This window comes from Polypterus senegalus, chromosome 2 (genome assembly GCF_016835505.1).
Source record: "Polypterus senegalus isolate Bchr_013 chromosome 2, ASM1683550v1, whole genome shotgun sequence".
Classification (NCBI taxonomy): domain Eukaryota; kingdom Metazoa; phylum Chordata; class Cladistia; order Polypteriformes; family Polypteridae; genus Polypterus; species Polypterus senegalus.
The window spans coordinates 215,426,004-215,451,261 of NC_053155.1; the positions used below are offsets into that span (position 1 = coordinate 215,426,004).

Consider the following 25,258-nt stretch of genomic DNA (forward strand, 5'->3'; position numbering starts at 1 on the left):
AAGAATAGGAAACACCATTTTGGCCCAATACAATTTTTTTTTCCTTGGCTATAGAAATTTTTTCAGTTCATGGACTGTAATATGGTATTTTTGAATTTTCAAAGTTTATTTTCATTTATGTGTTTTAACCCTTTTTGCCTCAGAAACATCATAACTGTTTCCATTTCATTTTTTAAGTGCATCACATCTCCATTTTAGAATCTCTGCCCCTCAAGAGGTACCACAAATTGCATCACAAAAAAGTATGTATAAATTTCAGTGAAGTACCAACAGCCTTTAGTCAAAGATTACAGATTTAACATGTGAATTAGGGCAGCATACATTTTTAGGTTCTGGCATTCCGGTTTGCAATTCACAGCTTTCCTGTCTCGACTTACTAAACAACTTCTTGCAATTCATGTACGAGTAAAGTAACAGTTTGGCTGTTTGGTTTTCAAAGCAATTTACAGTTACTTGAGAAACCTATTTTGTTTTCAGCTTCTTTGTCAAAAGATACAAGTATCTCCTAGCCTAATTACATCTTAGTAGTTGCTCTTTCTCACTTTTTGTTAGCAGACAATTCAAATGCGTTCTGAGGGGTTAATCTAATCGAGCAACTTCAGGTTTTTGCTAGTGATATCACAACAGTACTATAATACACTCTCATGTTCCAGTTTTGAAGCCATTGTGGACTTCAAAATATACAGAAAACTTGCATCCCACTTAGTATCAGTGAAGTAACAGTACATCATGTCAGGCACTCCATATATATTGGGTTACAGATCCCTGAAGATTTGGTGATTGCATAGTATGGCCATCTTTGGGATATAGCAAAAATATTTATTTATTTATTTATTTTTTTATTTATTTATTAATTTTATTACAATCAATACATAGCAATCAAGTTTTACAAAAAAAAAAAAGAATTATGCTAAGAACAGATCGATCCCCACCCTTGAGAGAGAGAGCAAGCCAAACGGTGTAAAATTTAAGGCTTTTAAAAATACCTAAATCAACAAATTCTCTGTGCTTTATAAAATCATTTCAAAATATTACTGATTAGATCCTGCCATGTTTTGAAAAAGTCTGCACAGATCCTCTAACTGAGTATTTGATTTTTCCAATTTTAAATAATATAACACATCAGTTTCCCACTGACTTAAAAGAGGAGAGTTTGGGTTCTTCCAGTTTATCAGAATAAGTCTGCGTGCCAACAGTGTAGTGAATGCAATCACAGTTTGTTTGTCTTTCTCCACTTTAAGACCCTCTGGAAGAACCCCAAACACAGCTGTTAATGGGTTAGGAGGGATTGTGAGTCCAAGACTGTCTGAGAGGTAATTAAAAATTTTTGTCCAGAATAATGTTAATTTGGAGCAGGCCCAGAACATGTGACCTAGTGAGGCTGGGGCTTGGTTGCAACGTTCGCAGGTTGGATCATGCCCTGGAAACATTTTGAGAGTTTTAGTCGAGACAGATGTGCTCGATATATAATTTTGAGTTGTATAATTGTATGCTTTGCATATGGAGCTTGAGTGAATTCTCTGCATTGCTACTTTCCACTCCTTTTCTGATATATTAATTGAGAGGTCATTTTCCCAGTGTCCTCTTGGATCTTTGAAAGGAAGGGATTGTAAAAGGATTTTATATATTGTAGAGATGGAGTCTAACTCCTTGAAATTGAGCAATAATTTTTCCAGCGTGGATGAGGGTGCAAGATGAGGAAAATCTGGAAGGTTCTGTTTAACAAAGTTCCTGATTTGAAGATAGTGAAAGAAATTTGTAGCTGGAATGTTAAATTTGGAACGTAATTGTTCATAGGATGCAAAGACGTTGTCTATATAAAGATCTCTAAGCAAGTTAATTCCAAATTTTTCCAGATATTAAAACTGCATATGTTTGTGAGGGTTGAAAGAGGTGGTTCTTTTGCAGGGTGCCACAGAAAGAAGCTTCTCCGTCTTAAAATGCTTTCTACATTGGTTCCAGATTCTAAGTGAGTGGAGCACAATTGGGTTATTAGTGTATTGCCGATAACGTGTGTTTATTGGAGCACAAAGCAAGGAATACAAAGAAGTACTGCAGGATTTTACTTCTATTGCGGTCCATGCCTGTGTATGTTCTTCTATTTGTGTCCAGGTTCTTATCGACTGTATATTTGCCCCAGTAATAAAACTGGAAGTTAGGTAGAGCCATGCCGCCTTCTGCCTTTTGTCTTTGTAGGGTCGCTCTTTTGATGCGTGGATGTTTAGAATTCCAAATAAATGAGGTTATTGTTGAATCTAATTGCTTAAAGAACGATTTATTAATGTATATTGGTATGTTTTGAAATAAAAAGGAGCTTAGGAAGAATATTCATCTTAACAGTGTTAATTCTTCCAGCTAGTGTGAGATGAAGGGTTGACCATCTATGCAAGTCTTGTTTAATTTTTTCCATACAGACGACGAAATTTTGTTGATAAAGAGCTTTATGTTTACTTGTGATGTTTACCCGAGGTATTTAAACTGTTCTGCAATGATAAAAGGAAGGGTGTCTAATCTAATATTATATGCTTGCGAATTCACCGGAAAGAGTACACTTTTATTCAGATTAATTCTGAGACCAGAGAGCTTTTGAAATTCTGTGAGTGCTGCTAAGACTGCAGGCACAGAATTTTCTGGGTCCGATATATACAGTACCATGTCATCTGCATATAATGAGATTTTCTGTTCCAGTCCTTCTCTGCTAATCCCCTTTATCTGATCAGTATTTCGACAATGTATTGCCAGTGGTTCAATGGCAATTGCAAACAGCAGTGGTGACAAAGGGCATCCTTGTCTTGTGCCACGCTCTAGTTTAAAGTAGTCTGAGCAAATGTTATTGATGCAAACTGAAGCTTCTGGGTTAGTATACAGTAATTTAATCCATGCACAAATGTTCGGGCCAAACCCAAACTTCTCCAAAATAGTAAAAGGTATTTCCATTCAATCATGTCGAATGCTTTTTCTGCATCCAATGATAATAATATTTCTGGGGTGTTTGATTTAGTTGGTGAGTATATTACATTAAACAGGCGTCGAAGATTTGAAGATAAGTGTCGGCCCCTAATAAATCCAGTTTGGTCTTGTGATATTATTGAGGGAGCACTTTCTCCATCCTTCTAGCTATGATTTTAGAGAGTATTTTAACGTCGTTATTCAGAAGTGAAATTGGTCTGTATGATGCACATTGTAATAAGTCCTTATTTTGTTTTGGAAAGACAGTGATTAGTGCTTGGCGAAAGGTTTGTGGAAGAGATTGGTTATCTCTGGCTTCTGTAAATGTTGCTAATAGGAGGGAGCTAGCTGAGCGGAGAATTTCTTGTAAAACTCTGCAGGGTAGCCATCAGGGCCTGCTGCTTTTCCACCTTGGAGTGACTTTATAGCATCCAGTAATTCTGATAATGACAGAGGTTTATCGAGCTCCTCCACACTAATAGCGTCAATTTGTGGTATCTGTAATTTATCCAGAAATGCATTAGATTGTATATTGTCTTCTTTAAACTCAGTAGTATATAGGGATTTATAGTAGTCTCTAAAAGTGTACATTATATTTTTGTGTTCGATGATTTTATCTCCATTCGTGTTAGTAATTACGAGATTGCGCTATGCACTTCTTGCTTGTGAATTTGTTGCTAAAAGCTTATTAGCTTTCTCTCCATGTTCATAATAATGATGTCTGGATTTGTAAATTAGTTGTTCGGTTTCTTTAGTTGTCAAGAGGTTTAATTCTGAATGTAGAGCCTGCCTCCTCTTATGTAGAGTCTCGCTTGGTAGTCTGGCATGTTCTTCATCTATTTTAGTAATTTCGCTTTTATCTCTGCTACTTTCTTCGCGGATTTATTTCTGTGGGAAAGATATGAGATAATCTGTCCTCTTAAGAAGGCCTTAAGAGTTTCCCAGAGTGTTCCTGCAGAGATCTCAGGGGATGTATTTGTCTCTAGAAAGAATTCAATTTGTTTGGATATAAATTCAGTACAATTCTCGTCAGCTAATAGAAGCGGATTGAGACGCCATCTGCGGGTGAGTGTATGGGGCTTAGTAATTTCAGCTCCAAGATCATCGGAGCATGGTCTGAAATAACAATAGCATCGTATTTACAAGATTTAATCTTAGGCAAGAAGTTATTATCTATAAAGAAGTAATCAATCCTTGAGTAGCAATGATGTACTGGTGAGTAGAAAGAATATGTTCTTGAATTTGGGTTTAAAACCTCCAGGGATCTGATAAGTTGTGATCAGTTATAAACTTTGTAATTATCTTTGCGGTGTTAGTTGCGTTCCCCTGTGGAGGAAGTCTTATCTAAAAGTGGATTTAGAACACAATTAAAGTCCCCAGCCATTATAAGTTTATGAGTGTTCAGATTGGGAATGGATGCAAATAAATTTTGTATAAATTCCTTATCATCAACATTAGGTGCATAAACATTTATCAAAATCATTTTACAGTTAGATAAGTCTCCCATGACCATCACATATCTCCCTTCAGGATCCAATACTACATCTGATGCTACAAATGGTACTGTTCTATGTATGAGAATTCCCACCCCTCTAGTTTTCTTTGTAAAACTAGAATGGAACATTTGGCCAGTCCAGTCTTTTGCAGCCGGAACTGATCCTTACTTAGTAAGTGGGTTTCCTGTAAAAATACTATTTTAGCATTTAGACCTGTTAGGTGAGAAAGTACTTTCTTTCTCTTTAATTCGTGATTCAGGCCTTTAACATTCCAGCTTACGAAGTTAACTGTCCCATCATGGAGACACTGATTCTGAGTTTTTGGTGTCATATTATAGTCTTAACTGGAAGTGAAATAGTTTAGGTCTTAATTTCCTATTCCCCCAAGAGTTGTTGCCATGCAGCTTATTATTACGTTGATTGTTATAATTATAAAGATTGAGATGATAGATTAGATATAGATCAAGCCTGCTCTCTTTCTCTTCCCCTTAACCCCCACCCTCCCTTTTTGCCTCCCCAGGTGAGGCTAAAACCCACTTCATGCAGTCCCAGTCCTCTGACATACCCAGAGACAGAGCACGTCCAAAGCACATCAAGCCCCCATGCAGTGGCGCTTTAAGGTTAAAAGATAGAGATATCTGTTACCAATATAGTCTTTAAAAGAGGAAAAAAAAAGAAAAGAATTTTGCACTTAATATATATATATATATATATATATATATATATATATATATATATATATATATATATATACATACATACATATAATCTTCATCAATTTTAGTGCATTAAGATGATATCCCCAGATAATAAACCCAGGTGATGGTGTTAAAGATGTGTCCAAAACAAGCATAACAAGTCTTAATGCAGTAATAGCAATAACAGCAAACCAAGGGTATGATATTGAACAGTCTCATTTAGGGTACACATGAAATAATTAGAAAAGAAAAAAGAGGAGGAAAACGTAATTAAGCACAATAAAACATAAACATTTAGCCCTAGTAATACTAAGTAATGATAAGTAATAAGTAAGTAATAATAATATAAGAATATGAGAATATATGCTGATAAAAACCCGTATTTTAAAACAAATAGATCAGACAGTAGATTATTAATCCTAGCTTTATCATTTACCGCCATGACTCACAATTATGTATCAGAATAGTCCCGGGATCAGCTTTCTTAACTCATTTTCTGCCTCCTCCTTGCTAGCGAAAACATAGAAATGACCCTGCCATTCCACTTTCAGTTTTGCGGATACAGGAGGCCGTATTTGACATTGGCTTGCCGTAGCGCTGTTTAATATTATAGAAGGCGGCGTTTGATAGCTGTTGCTGGAGAGAAGTCAGGGAAGACGCGAATGTGGCAATCTTCATATATAATATCTTCCTTTTTTTTCCTGAGGAGTTCCATCACCTCTAACTTAAATGATAATCGTTCAAAACGGACTATAAAAGATCTTGGTCGGGTCTGACGGTGTTTGATCCGCGTACGCGGTAAGCCGCTGCTATCTCAGATTCTGCTTTAAAGTCGCCCCCGATTATTTTAGAAAAAAGTTCAGTTGCGAATTTCACCGGGTTTAAACTTTCTCGATTCTCCGGCAAGCCTTCAATTCTGACATTATACCTTCTATTCTCCATCTTCTAAAGCAGCCAGTCTGTCTCCAAGTTTTTCTCCGAGTTTTTACATTCAACTGACATTTACTGCTCTTTCCTCGGCACTGGCAGCTAGATGTTCGCTATTTCGATCCGATTCGTGAATGTCTCACTAAGATGCTCCAATCGATCAGCAAGCGTGCTCAGTTTAGCGAGTTTTTCTCAATGCGCTCTTCAATTTTACCCAGCACCTGTCGAAGTTCAAGCTGTACCTCTTGACGCAGCCTTTCATTTGCCTGTTGGATTTCCTGTCGCAGACATTCATTGGCCTGTTTCATCTCCTGTTTCCATTCCTGTTTCAGTCTCTCATGTGCCTTTGCCGTTGCTTTCTCATTAGCCTTCTCGCTTTTCTTTATATCTTGCCTGAGCTCAGCGAGCAACACTTTCAGTTCAGATAGCTCAAATGTGCCTTCTTGTACCGTAGATGAAGCAGCAGACTCTGCTGAAGCGGTGTCCCGCTGCTCCAGTCCCGCGTGATTGCGTAACTGAAGCCGCGGACCTCCCGCCTTTTCCAGTTTCAGGTAATCCTCTCCAATCGGCGAGCTATCCACATCTGCACTCACGATCGCACCTTCGCTCCCCTTTTCGCTCTCTGCTTTCGACGATGTAGCGGACCGTGGTCCCGAGGAGTCTGTACTTTCGCCCATCTGATCCAGGTCTGTCTCTGAGAGGCCGTATCTCGAACTAGGGCTTGCTGATCGCAGCTTGGATGTAGCTTTAGTCTTCGATTCTTTCGGACCCCCCTTCTTGTTGGCCATGTTTATATGTGTTTACATATACTGTAGCGGTCCCTCTCGGGTTGAATAAATACAGGATATCTCAGAATAATAAGCAAATAATATGAAAAATAGCACCACTGCTAGCGGAGCTCCACTTCAGACGTCCATCTCTCGCGATCGGACGAGACCTAAAAGAAGCTACACATGTAGTCAGTTATACAATATAAAGAAAACAGCATTTTCAGATATTTTGGTAAAGCTATCAAAACTAGTAGTGTGTAATGTAATGGTACAACTACAGCTTTACCAAAATAATAACATTTTCCTTCCCTAAATAATATTACAAATAAATACATTACAAAAAGGCAAACACTCACCATTAAGACTAAATGAATCAGATGCTTTTAATGAAGTTTCATAACCAGTAACTAGCTCCTGTATTACAGAAACCTGAAATATTAAAAAGATATATCCATCAAAATCAGCATTTCTTTGGTAATACTGTAATTAAATGAACCATATAATCATGTTTCCAAACATGCTACAAATTTTGACTTACATGTAAGTTAATTACTTTCAAAACTATGTCTCTTCCATTTGTTTGGCTCACATACATGATGCAAATTATAAGAAATATATAGCTGCTTACTGTATATATTATACTCAACTGAAAGTCATCAAAATTAAAGGTATCATGCTATTAACAATTTTACAATACAAATACAATTGACATTTACAATACCAAATAGACTAGATAAGCTGACTAGCTTAAATAACTATATAGTTACATATTACTGATTTAATGTTATCATTTTCAAATTGATTTTGAAACAAAATAGAAAAGATTATAAAAATCACCAAAATATGTCTACTACTCTGATACTTCTTTACATCAATAAAATTTGAAATCACAAAATTATATCCAAAAGACAATGTAGTTTTGTGTGAGAGAACATTCATCTAGATGGTGGGTTGTATAAGGGGTGTCAGTGAAGGAGATGCTACAGTCCTCCCTTTGAGAACCAGTTACTTTTGGGGCATAATATCTGGCATATTTTCCACCAATAATTGTACAATGCAGGTAAGGGACTCTATGAATATGGCCATACTTGGTGTGAGGTTATTTTAAGATTTGTTAATTGCTTTGTTTGCGCAGCAATGAATCCTTACCCATCAAGTTTTGTCATGAACGAATGGGATATGGCTTTTCTAGTCTGGAATACAGTCTGAAAGGAGCAGCAGTTCTAAGAGCCCACGTGTTTTAAAATGGGGCCAATTATCCTAACATGCACTTCTTCGAGATATCAGAGGAAAACCAAAATACATTAAATTAAGGCAACAGCTCTTAAAGGATAAGTTTGGTATTTTTCAAGTCAAAAAATTATTTCTTCACAAACTGGCTCTTAAAATTGGAGATAATGGGGCAGAAAGCACCACCAGAAAATAAAAGCCAAACATTTATCAAATACGTCCTTTTATTTTGATTTGATAAAAGAAAACATCCCTTCCGTGTTTCCGATGCATGTTTGTGACAACCAAAGGAATACTAAAATGATTATTTTATCACATACTCCTAGTTCTTTTGTTCACAAGGTAAGAGGTATTCTATTTGCTTTTGTGATTTCTTACATATATATGGAAGTGAATCAAAATAAAACCAACCATGTAGCATGAACAGCTTGAGATTTTGTCATTCAAGAGGAAAACACTCCCCAGGTGGTTAACTGCACAAAACTACAAATTCTAATGTATCACACACAGCAGGGTTTCTTCTAAAATGGCTGAATGTCATAATATTGGTGTGTTTGTGTTCAAAAATGACAAATATAAGCTATTTCAATACGTGTGTGTAATTTCAAAACCTGGATGCGTATCAACACTTTACAAATGTCTTGGCTTGAAAATGGCTTTTCTTTTCCAGTGGCGCCTAGTGCCCCATTAATTCCAAAGTAAAGTGAAAGCGCAGGCAAGATGTTTGTTTACATTTATGGAAAACGCTAGTTCTTAGAACATAATTTTTCATTTCAAATGCATATATACCATGTTTGTGAAGCAATAACTTCAACTTGATACCTACCAAACTTATCCTTTAAAGTATAATACGTAAATTATCACCATATTGTAGGACAACTTTATTTCACAAAACGTGTTACTCTGCAGAAACACTAGGTTCTTGCTGTTGGTATCGTCTGGTATAATTACTATTAGATTCTTATGTAGGGATACGTGTAACAGACAATCCAAAGCCAAAAACCTATCCTAAGAGTACCAGGCACCAGCCTATTCACAGACTGCTATCAGCCTAGGATTTTACCCCAGGCTTTCATTAACAATATACCAACGGTTGATGAATCAATTGACTTATTATTTATGTACCTATATTTACAAAGTTATGCACTATGTATTTTTTCATGTGGCAAGTGTTATTTTTTTGTAATAGATTTTTCAATGATGCAGACAATGATAAAACAGTGAATTTTTAAATTATACATTCATAAACAGATACATTTTCCCAGTCTTGAAAGTCCATTTTAGCAGGAAATTCTTATTGTTTCTTTTAATAGGCTACCTGATAAAGTGATGACTTAGACATTGTTAAAAATAGAAAATGATTGCCTGCTATATATATTTATACATTCATATTTAGCATGGTATACTTCATAGCAATATTTTCCATAATTCTAGAAATAAATATTATGCAGTGAAAAGTGGAGTGCTGAGGATGCTTTAGAATGACTAACTAGAAGGCACAGCATCCAAAGTTGTTATCGATAAGTGGGTGGGCTTTTTTTTTTTTTTTTTTAATAGTCCTATGAAAATGTCCTATGTACCTTCCTCACATTTCATGAGGCTCTGAATTTTTACATTCAGTTCTATATTGACTCTTAGTCTTGAAATCTAAAAAATGAGTACCTACAGTAAGATGGATGGATTCCTATTATGCATGCATATGATCTATACAGTAAGCCAACAGTTTGGTTAATAATTAATGTTAAATTAAGCATAATTCTACATATATTAGAAATTTAATGGCACGGTGACATGGTGACACAGTTGTAGTGCTACTGCCATGCAAGCAGGAGACTGGAACTTGTGTTCCAAGTGCTCCCTGTGTGAAGTTTGCATGTTCTCCCTGTGTCTGTATGGGTTTCCTCTAGGTGATCCAGTTTCCTGCCACAGTTCACAGACATGCTGCTTAGGTAAACTACTTGCTAAGTTGGCACTAGTGGATGTGTGTGTGTGAGTGTGTACCCTGTGATGGACTGATGCCCTCTGCAGGTGTTACTCTTGCCTTGCGTCTGATGATTACTGGAATAGGCTCCAGCTGCCCTGCAACCCTGCTCTGGACTATCTGGTTGGCAAGATGGATGAAATGTTGAAACCTACCGTATCTCTGTAGGTATCACCATAGGGGAGCTAGAAATTAAACCTTTCTATTTGTTTCTATATTAGTAATAAAATTAAATTAATACTGTATAGATTTTTGTTTCTGTATTGTCCACACCATTCTTGATGATTCTTTTTTTGTTTTTCTCTAGAAGAGAAAAAGCACAGATAGGTGTAATTTGTTTTTTTTTATTAAAAACAAGTGATATTCCTTATAATCAAGTCAAACATTACCAAACTAAATTCAACCCCTACCCCAGAGAAAGAGAAGAAGGCAAACAGCCAGAGTAAAACTTTAAAAGTAAAAAAGAGGGAAGAGAATCTCCCCCCCCCCATATAAATGCTTATTGTAAAATGTCATTGATTAGATTCTCCCAGATGTTAAAAATTTTTGAACAGATCCTCTAAGTGAGAATTTGAGTTTTTGCCCATTTCAAATTACAGTATATATATACACAACATCAGATACCTACTGACTTAAAAAAGGAGGGGTAGGATTCTTCCAGCTGAACAAGATAAGTCTATGTTTGCTAATAGTGAGGTAAAGGCAATTACAGTTTGTTTGTTCTTCTCTACTTTAAGCCCATCTGGGAATACACCAAACACGGGTGTTAATGGGATAAGAGTGATTGTGACACCAATGCTGTCTGATAGACATTTAAAAATTTTGTTCCAGAATGATTTAAAATTGGTGCACACCCAAAACATGTGGCCCAGTGAGGCTGGAGCTCAAAATCAATGCTCACAGGTTGGATTTTGCCCTGGAAACATTTTGGGCAATTTTAAAACGACATAGACATGCTCAATAAAAGATTTTAAATTGAATAATTGTATGCTTTGTGCATATGAAGCTAGAGTGAACTCTATGCATAGCTGACTTCCATTGCTTTTCTGAAATGTAAAGTAAGAGATAATTTTCCTACTGTACTCTGTGATCTTTGAAAGGAAGGTACTTTAAAATGTTTTTATATATTACAGAAATGCTGTCTGGGTCTTCAAGACTGATCAATACTTCTTCTGGAATAGAAATAGGTAGGAAATGAGGAAAATTGGGCAGATTCCATTTAGCAAAGTTTTTAATTTGAAAGCAGTGAAAAAATTGTGTTGATGGGAGGTTAAATTTGAAGTGTAATTGTTTGTAGGATACAAAAACATCTATATATAATTCTCCAAATGATGTAATCCCTGCATTTTCCGAACATTAAAAACTGCGGAAGTCTGGGAGGGTGCAAAAGGGTGGTTAGGTGTAGAGGTGCAACAGATAAAAGCTTCATCTTGGTCCTTCCTACATTGGTTCTATATTCTGAGTGAATGAAGAACAATTGGGTTGTTAGTATATTGACAATAACTTACTGTATTTACTGGGGAACAAAGTAACGAATATAAAGAAGTACTGCAGTATTTTATTTCTATTGCGGACCAAGCTTCTGTGTGTTCATCAATTTATGTCAATGTCCAGGTTTTTATAGCCTGTATATTTGCCGCTGAGTAATAAAACTGAAAGTGCTATGTTTCCTTCTGCTTTAGGTCGTTGTAGGGTTGCCCTTTGGATGTGTGGATGTTTTGAATTCAATATAAATGAGGTTATGACTGAGAATCCTGGAAATGATGAGTTCTCCTGGCCCGACTTACTTACAGTTTTGCTCCCATCTTCACTCTAGGCTGGAGATGATGCTGCAGCGTCAGGTCCTGGGAGATCTGTTCGTTTGTCTATCTATTTCAGGCCAGTCTCTGGCAGGCTGAAAATTGAGCTTGAATTTGAGGCCTTTTTGGGTTTTGATGATGCTTTAATTGACTTTTCTTATTTCTTTCTGAGCCCTTTTCTGCTACTCATGCTAGTATATATATGCATATACTATAATTAAATCTTCTTGGGCTGAGTAAATACAGTATATCTCAGGATGATAGTAAAAAAAAGGTGAAATAACACCACTACTATAAGAGTTCCATCTCAGACATCCATCTCCCAAAATGCAGAATCATGTAATCTGATTTGTTGTAAACAAGTTATATATTTGTCATAATCTGATTATGTAATCATGAAATAATTAAATGTTTTGTGTGCTGGAAATAAGCTACCATAATATGGTGTGGAATCAGCCTCTTAAAAAGAGAAATGGCAGGAATCCTAACAGAAAGCCAGTAAAGATTATCATAACGGATTTTCAGATTGGCATATCATTCCTATGGGCCCAGTTTTGTTTTTTTTTTTTTTTTACTTTCTCGTGTATGTAATATAGAGAAAGTACAGTAATTCCAAAAAATTCGACCTCAAGATTTTGATGAATCTCAACGTTAATTTGGGATAAGGGTGTTATATCAAAATGTTACTTTTCTATCGACTTTTAGACAACATATGTCACACATTTCAATTTTTATCAAAAAAACTGGTACATAGTATAATAAACAATTAATTGAAATTTTGCATAGTAGTTTTTCATGTGAAATTGCATTATAAAGAAGGGAAAAATAATTGAAATTTTATATTATGTTAGTTAGGAGAAGAAATACATAGATATAGAATTTTACCATAATCAGATAACTGGAAATGATATGTTAACAGGTATCAGCTACATATGCATTACTACCATTATATAAACAGATAAATAATTTAAATTTTGCATGATCATTACTTATCATTAGATATAAATTTTGACCTTGATCAGGTGACTGGATGTGGTATATTACAGACCACAAAAAACAATCAGATATGAAATTTCCGTTTGATCGGATTGCCAGAAGTAGTTCTCTGCCATATAAACTTGCTTTATAAACAAATGTAAGTGATTGAAATTTTATAAGAAGCACACAGACACAAAGTTTCATTATAATAAGACAACCGGAAGTGGTATCTACTTTACTTGACCAGGTATAAGGAAACTGATTGGAGAACAATCCAGATTTTTTTATGCTTTACATGTGTGCTTTACAAAAGACTTGCAATGCCCTTAACAAAATTACTAACTACTGTCAGTATGCAGAAGTATATTTGGTATGGATCATTGTGACACATCTGGTATAATAAAAGTGTATTGTCTTGTACAATTGACTTTTTTATAGGCATCAAATTTGTGTCTACTTTTTTTACCCAGAACTAGGGATTTTCTATAATGTACCCCACCACTTTGATTGACTGACAACATTACAATATGCTTTCTTGACAGCTGATTCTGTGATATTGTTGAAGCAGGTTTATCCGTTAAACAAATTATCATATTTTGACATTTAGATACCTGTTACTGTCTTTTTTAAGGCAAATTTGAGCTGTGTTTTTTTTAAATTTACTTTTTTGCTTTTTTTGGTTTTGTGCTTAAAATACACTACTTTAAGTGATTTAATAGTGTTTGTGAAATTTTCTTCATTGTGCTGGTTCTGAATTTTCATGAAAGTTTATTAATTCATTGGTGAAATTACTCAGCTTAGTGTTAGTATTTGTGTTCAATACTTGTCACGTATGATGGCTACATATGAACACTAACAGCTGTTAAAAGTTTGTTTTTCATTGTTATATGTTACTTTGTCAATGAAAGAAATTTGTTTTATCAGTAATTATGGTGGTTGCTTTAGCTAATTTAATAAATTATATTACGATCAATGAAATCACTGTTTTATAATTTTTCTGGTAAGAGATCATTTTTAATTAAATTCCTTAATATTTTGAAATTTACATACGATACCTTTCTGATTTGCACTACACATTTACTTCTTTGTCCTTACATTTAATTCCACAAATTGCATTTTAAATATGTTTTGATCTTTCAGCAATTTTGTACTGTTTGTGAATTAACTGACATTTCATCTCATTTTCTGTGTTTTTTGTATTGCCTGAGCTTTTTTTTTCTAATTATCTACATTTATTTTTTTATTTGAAAATGAGAGTTAAAAAGCAAACAGTATCACAAAGGCAGAAGGAAGTTAATTAGTTGCACACACGTTTACACTCTGATTTTTCATATAAACGTAATGAAAGAGTTAGACAGCACTAGAATAACACATAATTTTGGGAATATCTAATTATTCATCTCATTTAATAACAGTTTATTAACTGCATTGCACATATTATTTTTGTTAACTGTTATTTAAGAAATGACATGCTATAAACACAAAATAAAACCGGAATTGGAAATGCATCTAATCAGGTAAAAGAACTATAAAATAAACTTGAAATTTGAATAGGTACATGTTTTGTTTCACAATTTGACATATCACATACAATTATTATATGATCTCTATGTATATGAGAAGGTTGAGTGGAGAACACTCCAGATTATTTTTTAAATTAAAAATCAAAGTGTAGGAGTAGCCTTGGGGCTGAATTAAGGAGGTGGGGGGCACCTACATATTCCACACATTATCAGACAGTAGGTGGATATGTTGCTCTTCGCACAGGTTTAGTTGCAGCTCTTTCAACTGTAGCTAACCCTCACTTTCTTTAAAAAAAAGCATAAGTGAAGCTGCAACCAAAATCAGCATGCAACAGAATTAAACTAATTGAAATACTTAATACAGTTTTCATGCTAAATAAAAAATACTGCATGATTTGGTTTTCCAAACTCATTTTTAAGCTAGCCCTGAAATCTAGAATTACATCCAAAATAAATTATACAATGCAATACAATGATACCAGTCATACTATACCTTTTCTGGATTGCTGTAGAGTGACTTCAAAGTTGTGAATAAAGGAGGACAGCCTTTGCTGAAATTGTTTTTTAAGAATTTATTGATAATTTCCCTAAAGTTTTCCCCTATAAAAAAAAAATAAATTAAAATCTTCAACCACAATACACCCTTAACTGTTATAAATGATTGCATTTTACCCGATTTAGATATCTTGAAAAATTGCAATAATAATCAGGTTTATTAAGGTATAACTGAAACTCACAATTCCTTAACAACTGTAAAAAATGATAATGCAAATTCTATAAACTTACACTTAAGTTAATGATTGAAGAAATGCTTTTCAGTTCAGAATAAGCTGAAGTTTAAAGTAAATGATTCTTAGTATTCATAGCGTCAAAGAAAAAAATAAAAAGTAATATGTATTTCACAAGTCAACAATAAACAAGAATGCAAGTCTACTGTGCCCATGAAAAAACAAATACAGCACTGATGATATTTTACTTGTGAATCACTTGGAAAGCAATGGACAATTCCGTTTGGCTCTATTTAATGTGCTATCAAGAAATTGTGTATTGTTCAAGAAAAAAAGACTTTAATTAAATGCATTAAGATTAGATACAACAGAATAAAATTAATATAAATAATCCAATTAGACAAATAGTTTTATACTCAACAAACATTTTTCAAAACAAACAAAACACCTGAATGTTTTTAATTTGTTTCTCTAAACCTTTTTTTTTTGTCTTTATACCTGAGACAAAATTTAATGGCAACCTCTTAGGAGACATAGCTCTGGGATGTAGCTTGCCAATGTCTTCATAAATCTGAAGCCTCTTCTCTATGGTACCTGCAGCAAGATCACCCAAAATTGCAAAAATATAAGTTTCATTAGCACTCAAATGAAAACTGAAGCAAAAGGCTTTTTTTTGTACCAATAACAACAGATTTTTGCCCTACAGACAACTATGGTATGGACAAACATTTGAACTTTGGTAACTTATTTCTTTTAAACATACTATAAAGGACAGACCAAAATGTTCAGTAATTAAAGAAATAAAAGCCTCCTATGCCAGTGATGTTAATACATAACAAAGCTGTAGTTTTCAATTAAATTTTGGCATTTAAACTTTACACCTGATGTAAAGCTTTGTAATTTTTGATAGATATATGTACATAAATGTGCCTTGTGTCTGCAGCTATTTCACTTTGTTAAAAAAAATTATAAAGCCTAAGATAGACAAAAAGATTGAAGGCAGAGTCCCTTGTATTTCGAGGATTAAGGACTAGAAAAGTTCTCTTTCTAATTAAAACAGCAACCTAATTTGGTTAAATAAATAGATAAACAAACAGAAAAGAAATGGAACAATATTTAAAGTACTAAAACACCTTAAGGCAAAACATTCTAATTTAGCTCTTTGAGTTAGTAGTGTTATCTCTAAATCTACAGATCTCAGTGCATATGCCATGAACAGAATCATTTTAAAAGGTAAACATCTTTTAGCAGAAGGCCTAACATGTTTCACTCTGTTCCCTAAAGACGTACACAGATATTTAACTGTTGCATTCACAGAAACTTTCCACCCTTCATTGTTCATCTGTCATTAGGTGCATTTTAAGAAACTGCTGCAGTGCTACTTACTCTAAAATGAAACTGAAGAGAAACGTCAATAACCACAGCAAAGTAGAACTTAACTTCTGTAGATTGGAATGGCTAGTAATAACTTACATCAGTTGTACTATTCTGGGGTCCTCAGAACCACTCTGGTTTGCATGTCAAATTAAAGAGTCAATGAAAATCATCTGGGGTTCATGCATAAACGGTGCATACGCACAAAAATGTTGCGTACGCCCGTTTCTATGCTCACTTTGAGATGTATAAAAACTAAACTTGCCGTAAAGCTACACACTTTTTCATGGCAGCCTCACACCATGCATAAAAACTTTTCTGCTCGTTTTTGCAAATTGCCAATACCCAGCATCAAAGCAGTTAAAACTGTTTCTGTGTAGTGTCCTTTTCTTTTTCAGATTTGCATCCATGACAGCAGCTTCATTAAATGCACCAAAATTAATTGCATATTGTTTACAAATTGAAGGCACTTGATTGCAATCAATCTGTAAAAACATAATGATGCACAGAATGGCCAAACTATTTTAACTACCATAGTTGCTTTAGTGTTGTTAGAAGACATTGCAAATGGAAGAATCAGAAGAGCGCACATTAGAGATCATACTGATTTCTTGGCAGATGATGATGACTGGCTTCTAAGTCGATTTAGATTTCCAAGACCTATTCTCTTGGAGCTGTATGCTGAACTGGGGCTGGCTTTACAAAGGCAGACTTTGAGGAACTGTGCTCTACCTGTTCCTTTGCAAGTTTTGTTCACCCTCAGGTTTTCGGCCGACATGAACTGGCTGACCAATCAGGTACTTCTGATTCGTGCCATGCCAGCTGTATGGGATGGTATTATCTGCTTGTCAAGCAGAAACAAGATTGCTGTACAATGTGGTTGAAAAGGCAGACATCAAAGAATAATTAGCAGCAACATTTCGTTTTCCAAATGTAATTGGAGCAATATGACTGCGCAAACATTGCTATGAAGGCGCCATCACAAAATGAATGTGCTTATATAAATAAGAAAGCACTTCCTCTGTATTAATATGCAAATTATCTGTGATGCGAAAATGAGCCTCATTAATGCTGTCACAAGATGGCCTGCCTCAACTCATGACTCATTCATCATGAAAAATAGTAGTATTGGGAACAAACTTGTAAATGGCGATGATCGTGATGGCTGGTTTCTCGCTAAGATAAGACATTTAATATTACCCCTTTGGTCAAATTTGTAAATTATCTATATGATGTAACCATATAACATGATTACTTAGGTGACAGCAGGTATCTGAAGATGTGACTTTTCTCACCCTGCTCGTCAACCCACTGACTAAACAAGAATGACGTTATAATGACCTCCACTCTCTGGCTTGGGCTGTGGTAGAATGTACTATTTGGCAGCTTTAAGAGCTGTTGGCACTGCCTGGATAAGACTGGTGGAGTGCTGCTCTATAGATTACAGAAAGTGTGTCACATTGTGCTAGCATGTAGCATGCTGCATAATGTGGTACACAATCGTGGCTTGCCCAGACCTGAAAAGATGCGGTATGATGAACCTGACCATGACCAACCAAATGATCAGCCAAATTGGGCAGCATTACAACTTCAATGTAATGTAATTAGATGAATGTAAACACAGGTAAGCAGATGTAGCATTTAGTTTTTTTAAACCACTCCTTTGATTGGTCAATATTACATAGTACTGCCTTTATTCCATAGTTCAATTGCTATATTCTGTAGTTTATTGGCTATATCTCTTACAGCATCCACTAAAGCGTTTTGTGATTCCAGAACATCATCTGTCAGCACACGGCCAGATGGTTGCCCAGCAGTTCCCAAGGCAGGGGTGTGTGAGCAGCGAGTGCACGACAATGTGCTCGGTATAGCAGCAGCACCATTAACATAGCACGGAGTCACGTCCCCAGCATAGGGATCAGCTTTTGTAATACTATTTGGAACAGAAAAAATATTGATCAATTCTGCATCTGCTGCCTGCTTGATAGATTTAAACAAGTATGGATAATGGTAAGCAAAAAAAAAAAATTAAAACTCACCTTCACCTGGGGAGATATCAGAATCTCCCCCACCTGCTGGTAAAATGCAGATTACTAGTGCTTCGCTAATTATTGCAGCAACTTGCTGCTCAAACAGTGTGAACCCCAGAATTTTGCTGCCTCCTCCAGTGGCGTCCACACTCTGGGCTGTGACTGTGATATCTGACCACTTTTTTTTTTATTTCAGGCACTGTACCAGTTTCTGAACCTGAGCTTCCGCAACACTGTGCCACTCAATCATTTTCCTTTAATTGCTTGTACCACTGATTATGCCAAAAAATATGTTTTCCTTGCCTCTTCTTCACTTAACAGGACCTCCATTTTGCAATCACTGAAGAATTTTTTTCCCATCACGTGCTTTAGCCATTGTCTTTTAAGAAAACACAGAATGGAAGGGGCTATTTATATTGAGTTGCATATTCAAGCATTATAAATTCTGTGAGGAGTCAGGGTGGGGGATGTAGGGATTGGGATTTATAAAAGGAAAGTGCATGGAACTTGATGCACGAGATTATACTGTACATGAGGTCCCTTAATACTTTGAAAAGTGAAGGATGTGGATTAAGATGTCCTTAAGTGATGACAGCATTTTCTTTGTATATAATAATTCCTTCCAACTGATGATATTTATGAGATACTGGCCTGTATAAAGCTATTTGGAACTGGATACTGGGTTAAATGTTGTAAAAATAGGGGGAAGAAAATCAGAACTTATCTGTAACATATTGAGTCCATCAAGGCAGCTGCCTTGGCTCTGCGGTAATTTTAATCCATAAATGTGTGGCCAAATATTGAAGGAATCTTACCATCAAAAATTGATGACAACCTCATAGCAATTTTAGATCAATAACAATGATAAGGCTAAACACAGAAATTAACCTGTAAAGCAGTAAACAGTAACACATTGTGGACACTCCCCTACTAGTTCAGTGAGTTGTGAGAGAAACTCAAAAAATCATAAAGTACCACTGCAATGACATTTGTGCTAAAATTAGACTGCAACCACCAAAGGCACAAGATATTCTAATCTTTATTGTATAGCAGACTGTTTATCATCAAAGCTCAGTAGTACTAGGGTGTTGTACCGTGTTAGCCATTATGAATGTAGTGAGAAGTCAAGCAAAATGACACCATTTCTTACCTAAAGAAGGGGCCGGAGTTGCTTCGAAAGCTTGCATATTGTAATCTTTTTAGTTAGCCAATAAAAGGTGTCATTTTGCTTGACTTCTCACTACATCAAAGATCAAAAACCCACCTTCACATTTTTCTTTTTAAAAGCTAAAGGCACACTGAATGGCCGACAGATCTCCAAATCAACAAGCACTTTACCTGATGACATGGGAACAAATCAGAATTTGTACTTTATAAATTAAGGTTTATAAAAAGTCAAGTGAAGGTTATTGGTTTTAAAACAGAAATTCTTAAAACACTTCCTCTAAGATGACCTCAACCAGTAGTTAAGCTTCAATTGTTTCTTGTATAATACAGAGTTTAGATTTACTTTTCCTTGAATTTCAATGAAGGTTAGTTTTTCCTACAAACCTCTTTATTAAACATTAAATAACAAGATGACTAATCACCTGCGGTGGGTTGGCACCCTGCCCCGGATTGGATTCCTGCCTTGTGCCCTGTGTTGGCTGGGATTGGCTCCAGCAGACCCCCCGTGACCCTGTGTTCGGATTCAGCGGGTTGGAAAACGGAAGGATGGATGAATAATCACCAGCACCTAAACTACTACAGCACCTCTGAATCTTTGGATATAACATTGAATAATTCCATTAAACAAACAAAAAAAAACATCATTGCAAGGTGGGCTGACCTGAATTTGCTTGCAAACTTCAGGATACACTGCAAACATAACACAGTTGATTCAGGCTGAACCTGAAAATCTGCTAAATAAAAAATGATAATACATCATCATATACAGTGCATTCGGAAAGTATTTACAGCACATCACTTTTCCACATTTTGTTATGTTACAGCCTTATTCCAAAATGGATTAAATTCATTTTTTCCTCAGAATTCTACACACAACACCCCATAATGACAACGTGAATAAGTTTTACTTGAGATTACTGCAAATTTATTAAAAATAAGAAAATTGAGAAAGCACATGTACATAAGTATTCACGGCCTTTGCCATGAAGCTCAAAATTGAGCTCAGGTGCAACCTGTTTCCCCTGATCATCCTTGAGATGTTTCTGCAGCTTAATTGGAGTCCACCTGTGGTAAATTCAGTTGATTGGACATGATTTGGAAAGGCACACACCTGTCTATATAAGGTCCCACAGTTGACAGTTCATGTCAGAGCACAAACCAAGTATGAAGTCAAAGGAATTGTCTGTAGACCTCCGAGACAGGATTGTCTCGAGGCACAAATCTGGGGAAGGTTACAGAAAAATTTCTGCTGCATTGAAGGTCCCAATGAGCACAGTGGCCTCCATCATCCATAAGTGGTAGAAGTTCGAAACCACCAGGACTCTTCCTAGAGCTGGCCGGCCATCTAAACCGAGCGATTGGAGGAGAAGGGCCTTAGTCAGGGAGGTGACAATGAACCCGATGGTCACTCTGTCAGAGCTCCAGAGGTCCTCTGTGTAGAGAGGGGAACCTTCCAGAAGGACAACCATCTCTGCAGCAATCCACCAATCAGACATGTATGGTAGAGTGGCCAGACGGAAGCCACTCCTTAGTAAAATGCACATGGCAGCCTGCCTTGAGTTTGCCAAAAGGCACCTGAAGGACTCTCAGACCATGAGAAACAAAATTCTCTGGTCTGATGAGACAAAGATTGAACTCTTTGGTGTGAATTCCAGGCGTCAGGTTTGGAGGAAACCAGGCACTGCTCATCACCAGGCCAATACCATCCCTACAGTGAAGCATGGTGGTGGCAGCATCATGCTGTGGGGATGTTTTTCAGCGGCAGGAACTGGGAGACTAGTCAGGATAAAGGGAAAGATGACTGCAGCAATGTACAGAGACATCCTGGATGAAAACATGCTCCAGAGTGCTCTTGACCTCAGACTAGGGCGACGGTTCATCTTTCAGCAGGACAACGACCCTAAGCACACAGCCAAGATATCAAAGGAGTGGCTTCAGGACAACTCTGTGAATGTCCTTGAGTGGCCCAGCCAAAGCCCAGACTTGAATCCGATTGAACATCTCTGGAGAGATCTTAAAATGGCCGTGCACCGACGCTTCCCATCCAACCTGATGGAGCTTGAGAGGTGCTGCAAAGAGGAATGGGCGAAACTGGCCAAGGATAGGTGTGCCAAGCTTGTGGCATCATATTCAAAAAGACTTGAGGCTGTAATTGCTGCCAAAGGTGCATCGACAAAGTATTGAGCAAAGGCTGTGAATACTTATGTACATGTGATTTCTCAGTTTTTTTTATTTTAAATAAATTTGCAAAAACTACAAGTAAACTTTTTTCACGTTGTCATTATGGGGTGTTGTGTGTAGAATTCTGAGGAAAAAAATTAATTTAATCCATTTTGGAATAAGGCTGTAACATAACAAAATGTGGAAAAAGTGATGTGCTGTGAATACTTTCCGGATGCACTGTACTTTACATAGTGTCATATAAAAATGCCAGCTTGTCACAATATTTGAATTATGGGAAACCCGGTCAATTACAATAGTTGATGCAAGATAGGAATCAACCTTGGACAAAATTATAGTTCATCATAATGCATATTAACACACACGCACATGCATAACCAAATTCCTTCATATACTTTTTGTGTGATCATGGTGCTTTTTGTTCACTATAGTATCAATTGCTTCTGTTATATATAATGTTGTGATGATGTCATATTGTACTGTTTAATGTCTTTTGCTATTATTGCACCTATGTTTACAACACCAAGACAAATTCTGAGCAACTGTTGCCTGACAATAAAGTTCAAGTTCAAGCTTAGACTGAGGGACAAAGCCAGAGTAACCTGAGAAACCACTAAGAAACATATAAAGAATTTGCTTAACAATAATATTATGCTTAATAACTCCACCCAGAAAAGTGATAGGGGGCATAATTCAAACCCATCTGCTTGAAGCTATGAGAGACAACACTGCACCACCATAGCCCACTCTGCAGACAGCAGTAATTTGCACCAAATTCTAGAATCAAACATGAGTGAGACACACAAAAAGCCTGACCTGTGCTATGGCAGATGTTAGTTGCTCCAAACCAAATCATTATCTCTAAGAAGGACAAATAACACACTGACTTTCACTACCTATACTGTTCAAATGTGCCACAAATTGTTCATCTTGAAGACCTACTGATGACATGCCTATATCACAGATACATTAACTGTTGTTGTTGACATTTAAAGAATCCATTAACAAATTTGCATGTTACAAGGTTGCTACTATATCTTGCTCATATTGATCTTTGTTTTTTCGCAGTCTGCTTTACTTCCAAACATTGAATGTGTTAATGGTTGAAAGAGCAAGAATTGTTTAAATGTCAGTACATTGTGCTTATTGTGAATTTTCAAGCAGTGCAGTGTATTGTGTCAAGGGAGAAAGTGAGATGCAAAACAGGTTAGTTCAGGACACCTAGATAAAAGTTTGCTTTGTTTCTTTCATTAGCTACTATAATACACAATGGAAAATGTATTAACTGATTTATACTTATAAGAAGGATATTTAAAGTTCTACTAGTAAACACAATTGGCTAATTAAGAACTGATCAATAGATCATAAACCAAGACAAAAATTAGTTCATTACAGTTCATTAGTAGTAAGGCTAAAGAAACATTAATGTTGAAATCTAGGACCCTAAATGAACCATCACATTAAAATAACAAGACAGACATTTTTTACTAGTCACACAAAATAAATAGAAATAATGGAAACACCAAGAAGTGCTACAATGTCACTTACTTGGCTGAAGAGCTTTTTCTAAGCCTTCATAATATGACCAGTTTTCTGCATTTCTGTTAATGAGTTCTTGATAAACCACTGCAGCATCTTCAAGCCTACCTAATTTTAAAAACATATCCCCTAGAGAAAAGAGAGACAAAATGATACACCTACAAAATTAAATGCTATTTTAGTAAAGTTACAGCAAAAGCGTATTGGTATAAAGTATGCCATCCAGTTATAAAGTATACCAAAAAGGATTTCAGAAATACTTTTTAAAGTGTACAAAAAAGTCATTAAAATAGACACATGCCAACATATATAAATTCCACTTGTTTGAAATAACTGTTTAATACCTTTGATTTCCTCAACAGCGAGTTTGTCACAAATCTGTTTGTCATAATTCTCAATATGTTCTAGTGACTCCTCAAACAACATAGCTTCCCTCATGACTTCAATTTGGTATAACAGTAGCTCACTATACTCATAATCTATTCGATTAGGAGGGACCTAGTGAGGAAAAACAATAATTGATTTTGAGATTATTTAAAATAAACTTCAACAATGAACTTAATAAAACTGTAGCTAATAAAGTATACAGTTCCAACACAAAATGAACAATGAAATCATTTCAAATATATAATTTACTCAGAATTTTTTTCATAAGATAATTCACTATTTGATATGAACATCCATTGTATTTTTGTACCTGTTGTGTTTTCCGAAATTCTTCTAATAACTTTAAGGCCATGTCATAATCTTTTAATAAATGATAGGCAATTGCATAGCCAATCCATGATGCTCGTTGTGTTGGTCTCAACTGTAAAAGCTGGTATCTTGTTTCCTATTAAAAAGCAACATACTGCACTATAAATAATTAAGACAAACATAAATATTTCAATTAAACTATTTTTTTCAATTTATAAGAAAACCATTTTTAAATTTTTTATTCACAGTCAGGTGCAAAGGTTCTTAAGTTACTGCATCCAGCAAAGATATAATGTACTAAGAATATGAAAAGGTGTTTTTTTTATTGTTTTGGTTTTTTTTTTATCAAAAACACTATTCAGACCCATGAGTTTAGAACTTTTGTACTCTGCACATGACAATGCTAACAGTACTACTGCTGATACTACTATTAAAATGAAAGTATAACTTTAAGAAATAGACAGAAATGATTTTTTTCACTGTACAAAATGTTTAATGAAAACACTTTACATCCAAAGAAGTGACAGTCAATTGATAGGTTGGTTGATTCAAGCTAAATACACGTTGAACTTCAGTAATATAAATATACTGGTAGTATGCTTTATTCGGTTTTATCTCTTCCAAGCTTTGTATTTTTGTGAGAAACCACTTTATTTATGGCTGGATAGCAAAGTTTAGTTAGTAGTCAGATATTTATACACTTAAAGAACTTCAAGTCAAGATGGTTATACCAAAGGAGCAGCAAAAAGCAAACAGATACATAATAGAAAGGATGAACCCATCAACCTGAATTGGTAAATTTGGTCGCTAATGTGAATGTATTAAATCATATTTAAAAAGCCTAATTTTAGGTTAAAATGCAAGCCAAATACTTGAACATGGCTGGAATGTTGTCATCTTACTAACAACAAAAAGTATTGGGGTGATTGATGAAAGGCATTCAACATTTGCTACAACAAATCATAACAAAATTCGCTGTGCAATTTTTTAACATACAAATTATTATTTTTAAACACAGTCACCATTAAAGCATGTATATTTTACATGTGACAACATATGCAGTAACATCCACTGACAAATCAAAATACTCTGGGTGATACCAATATGATAAGTATTGGCTCTAATGTTTGGGTCAGTTATCCTGAAAACCTCTTCCACTTATTTAAGCAACAAAAGAGGTTAGTACACATAC

At 35.5% G+C, this 25,258-nt stretch overlaps 1 protein-coding gene across 1 annotated transcript in view; it reads right to left on the reverse strand.

Moving 5' to 3' along the window:
• LOC120524456 (N-alpha-acetyltransferase 16, NatA auxiliary subunit-like) overlaps positions 1–25,258 on the reverse strand; it is a 122,059-nt gene that overhangs the window by 74,615 nt on the left and 22,186 nt on the right. Inside the window, exons 5-10 of the mRNA XM_039746309.1 lie at positions 24,068–24,202; positions 23,715–23,868; positions 23,380–23,499; positions 15,578–15,673; positions 14,845–14,951; positions 7,197–7,269 (exon numbers count right to left, since the gene is read on the reverse strand). Of these exons, the coding sequence (XP_039602243.1) occupies positions 7,197–7,269; positions 14,845–14,951; positions 15,578–15,673; positions 23,380–23,499; positions 23,715–23,868; positions 24,068–24,202 (685 nt within the window). The remainder of the gene's footprint in view (positions 1–7,196; positions 7,270–14,844; positions 14,952–15,577; positions 15,674–23,379; positions 23,500–23,714; positions 23,869–24,067; positions 24,203–25,258) is intronic.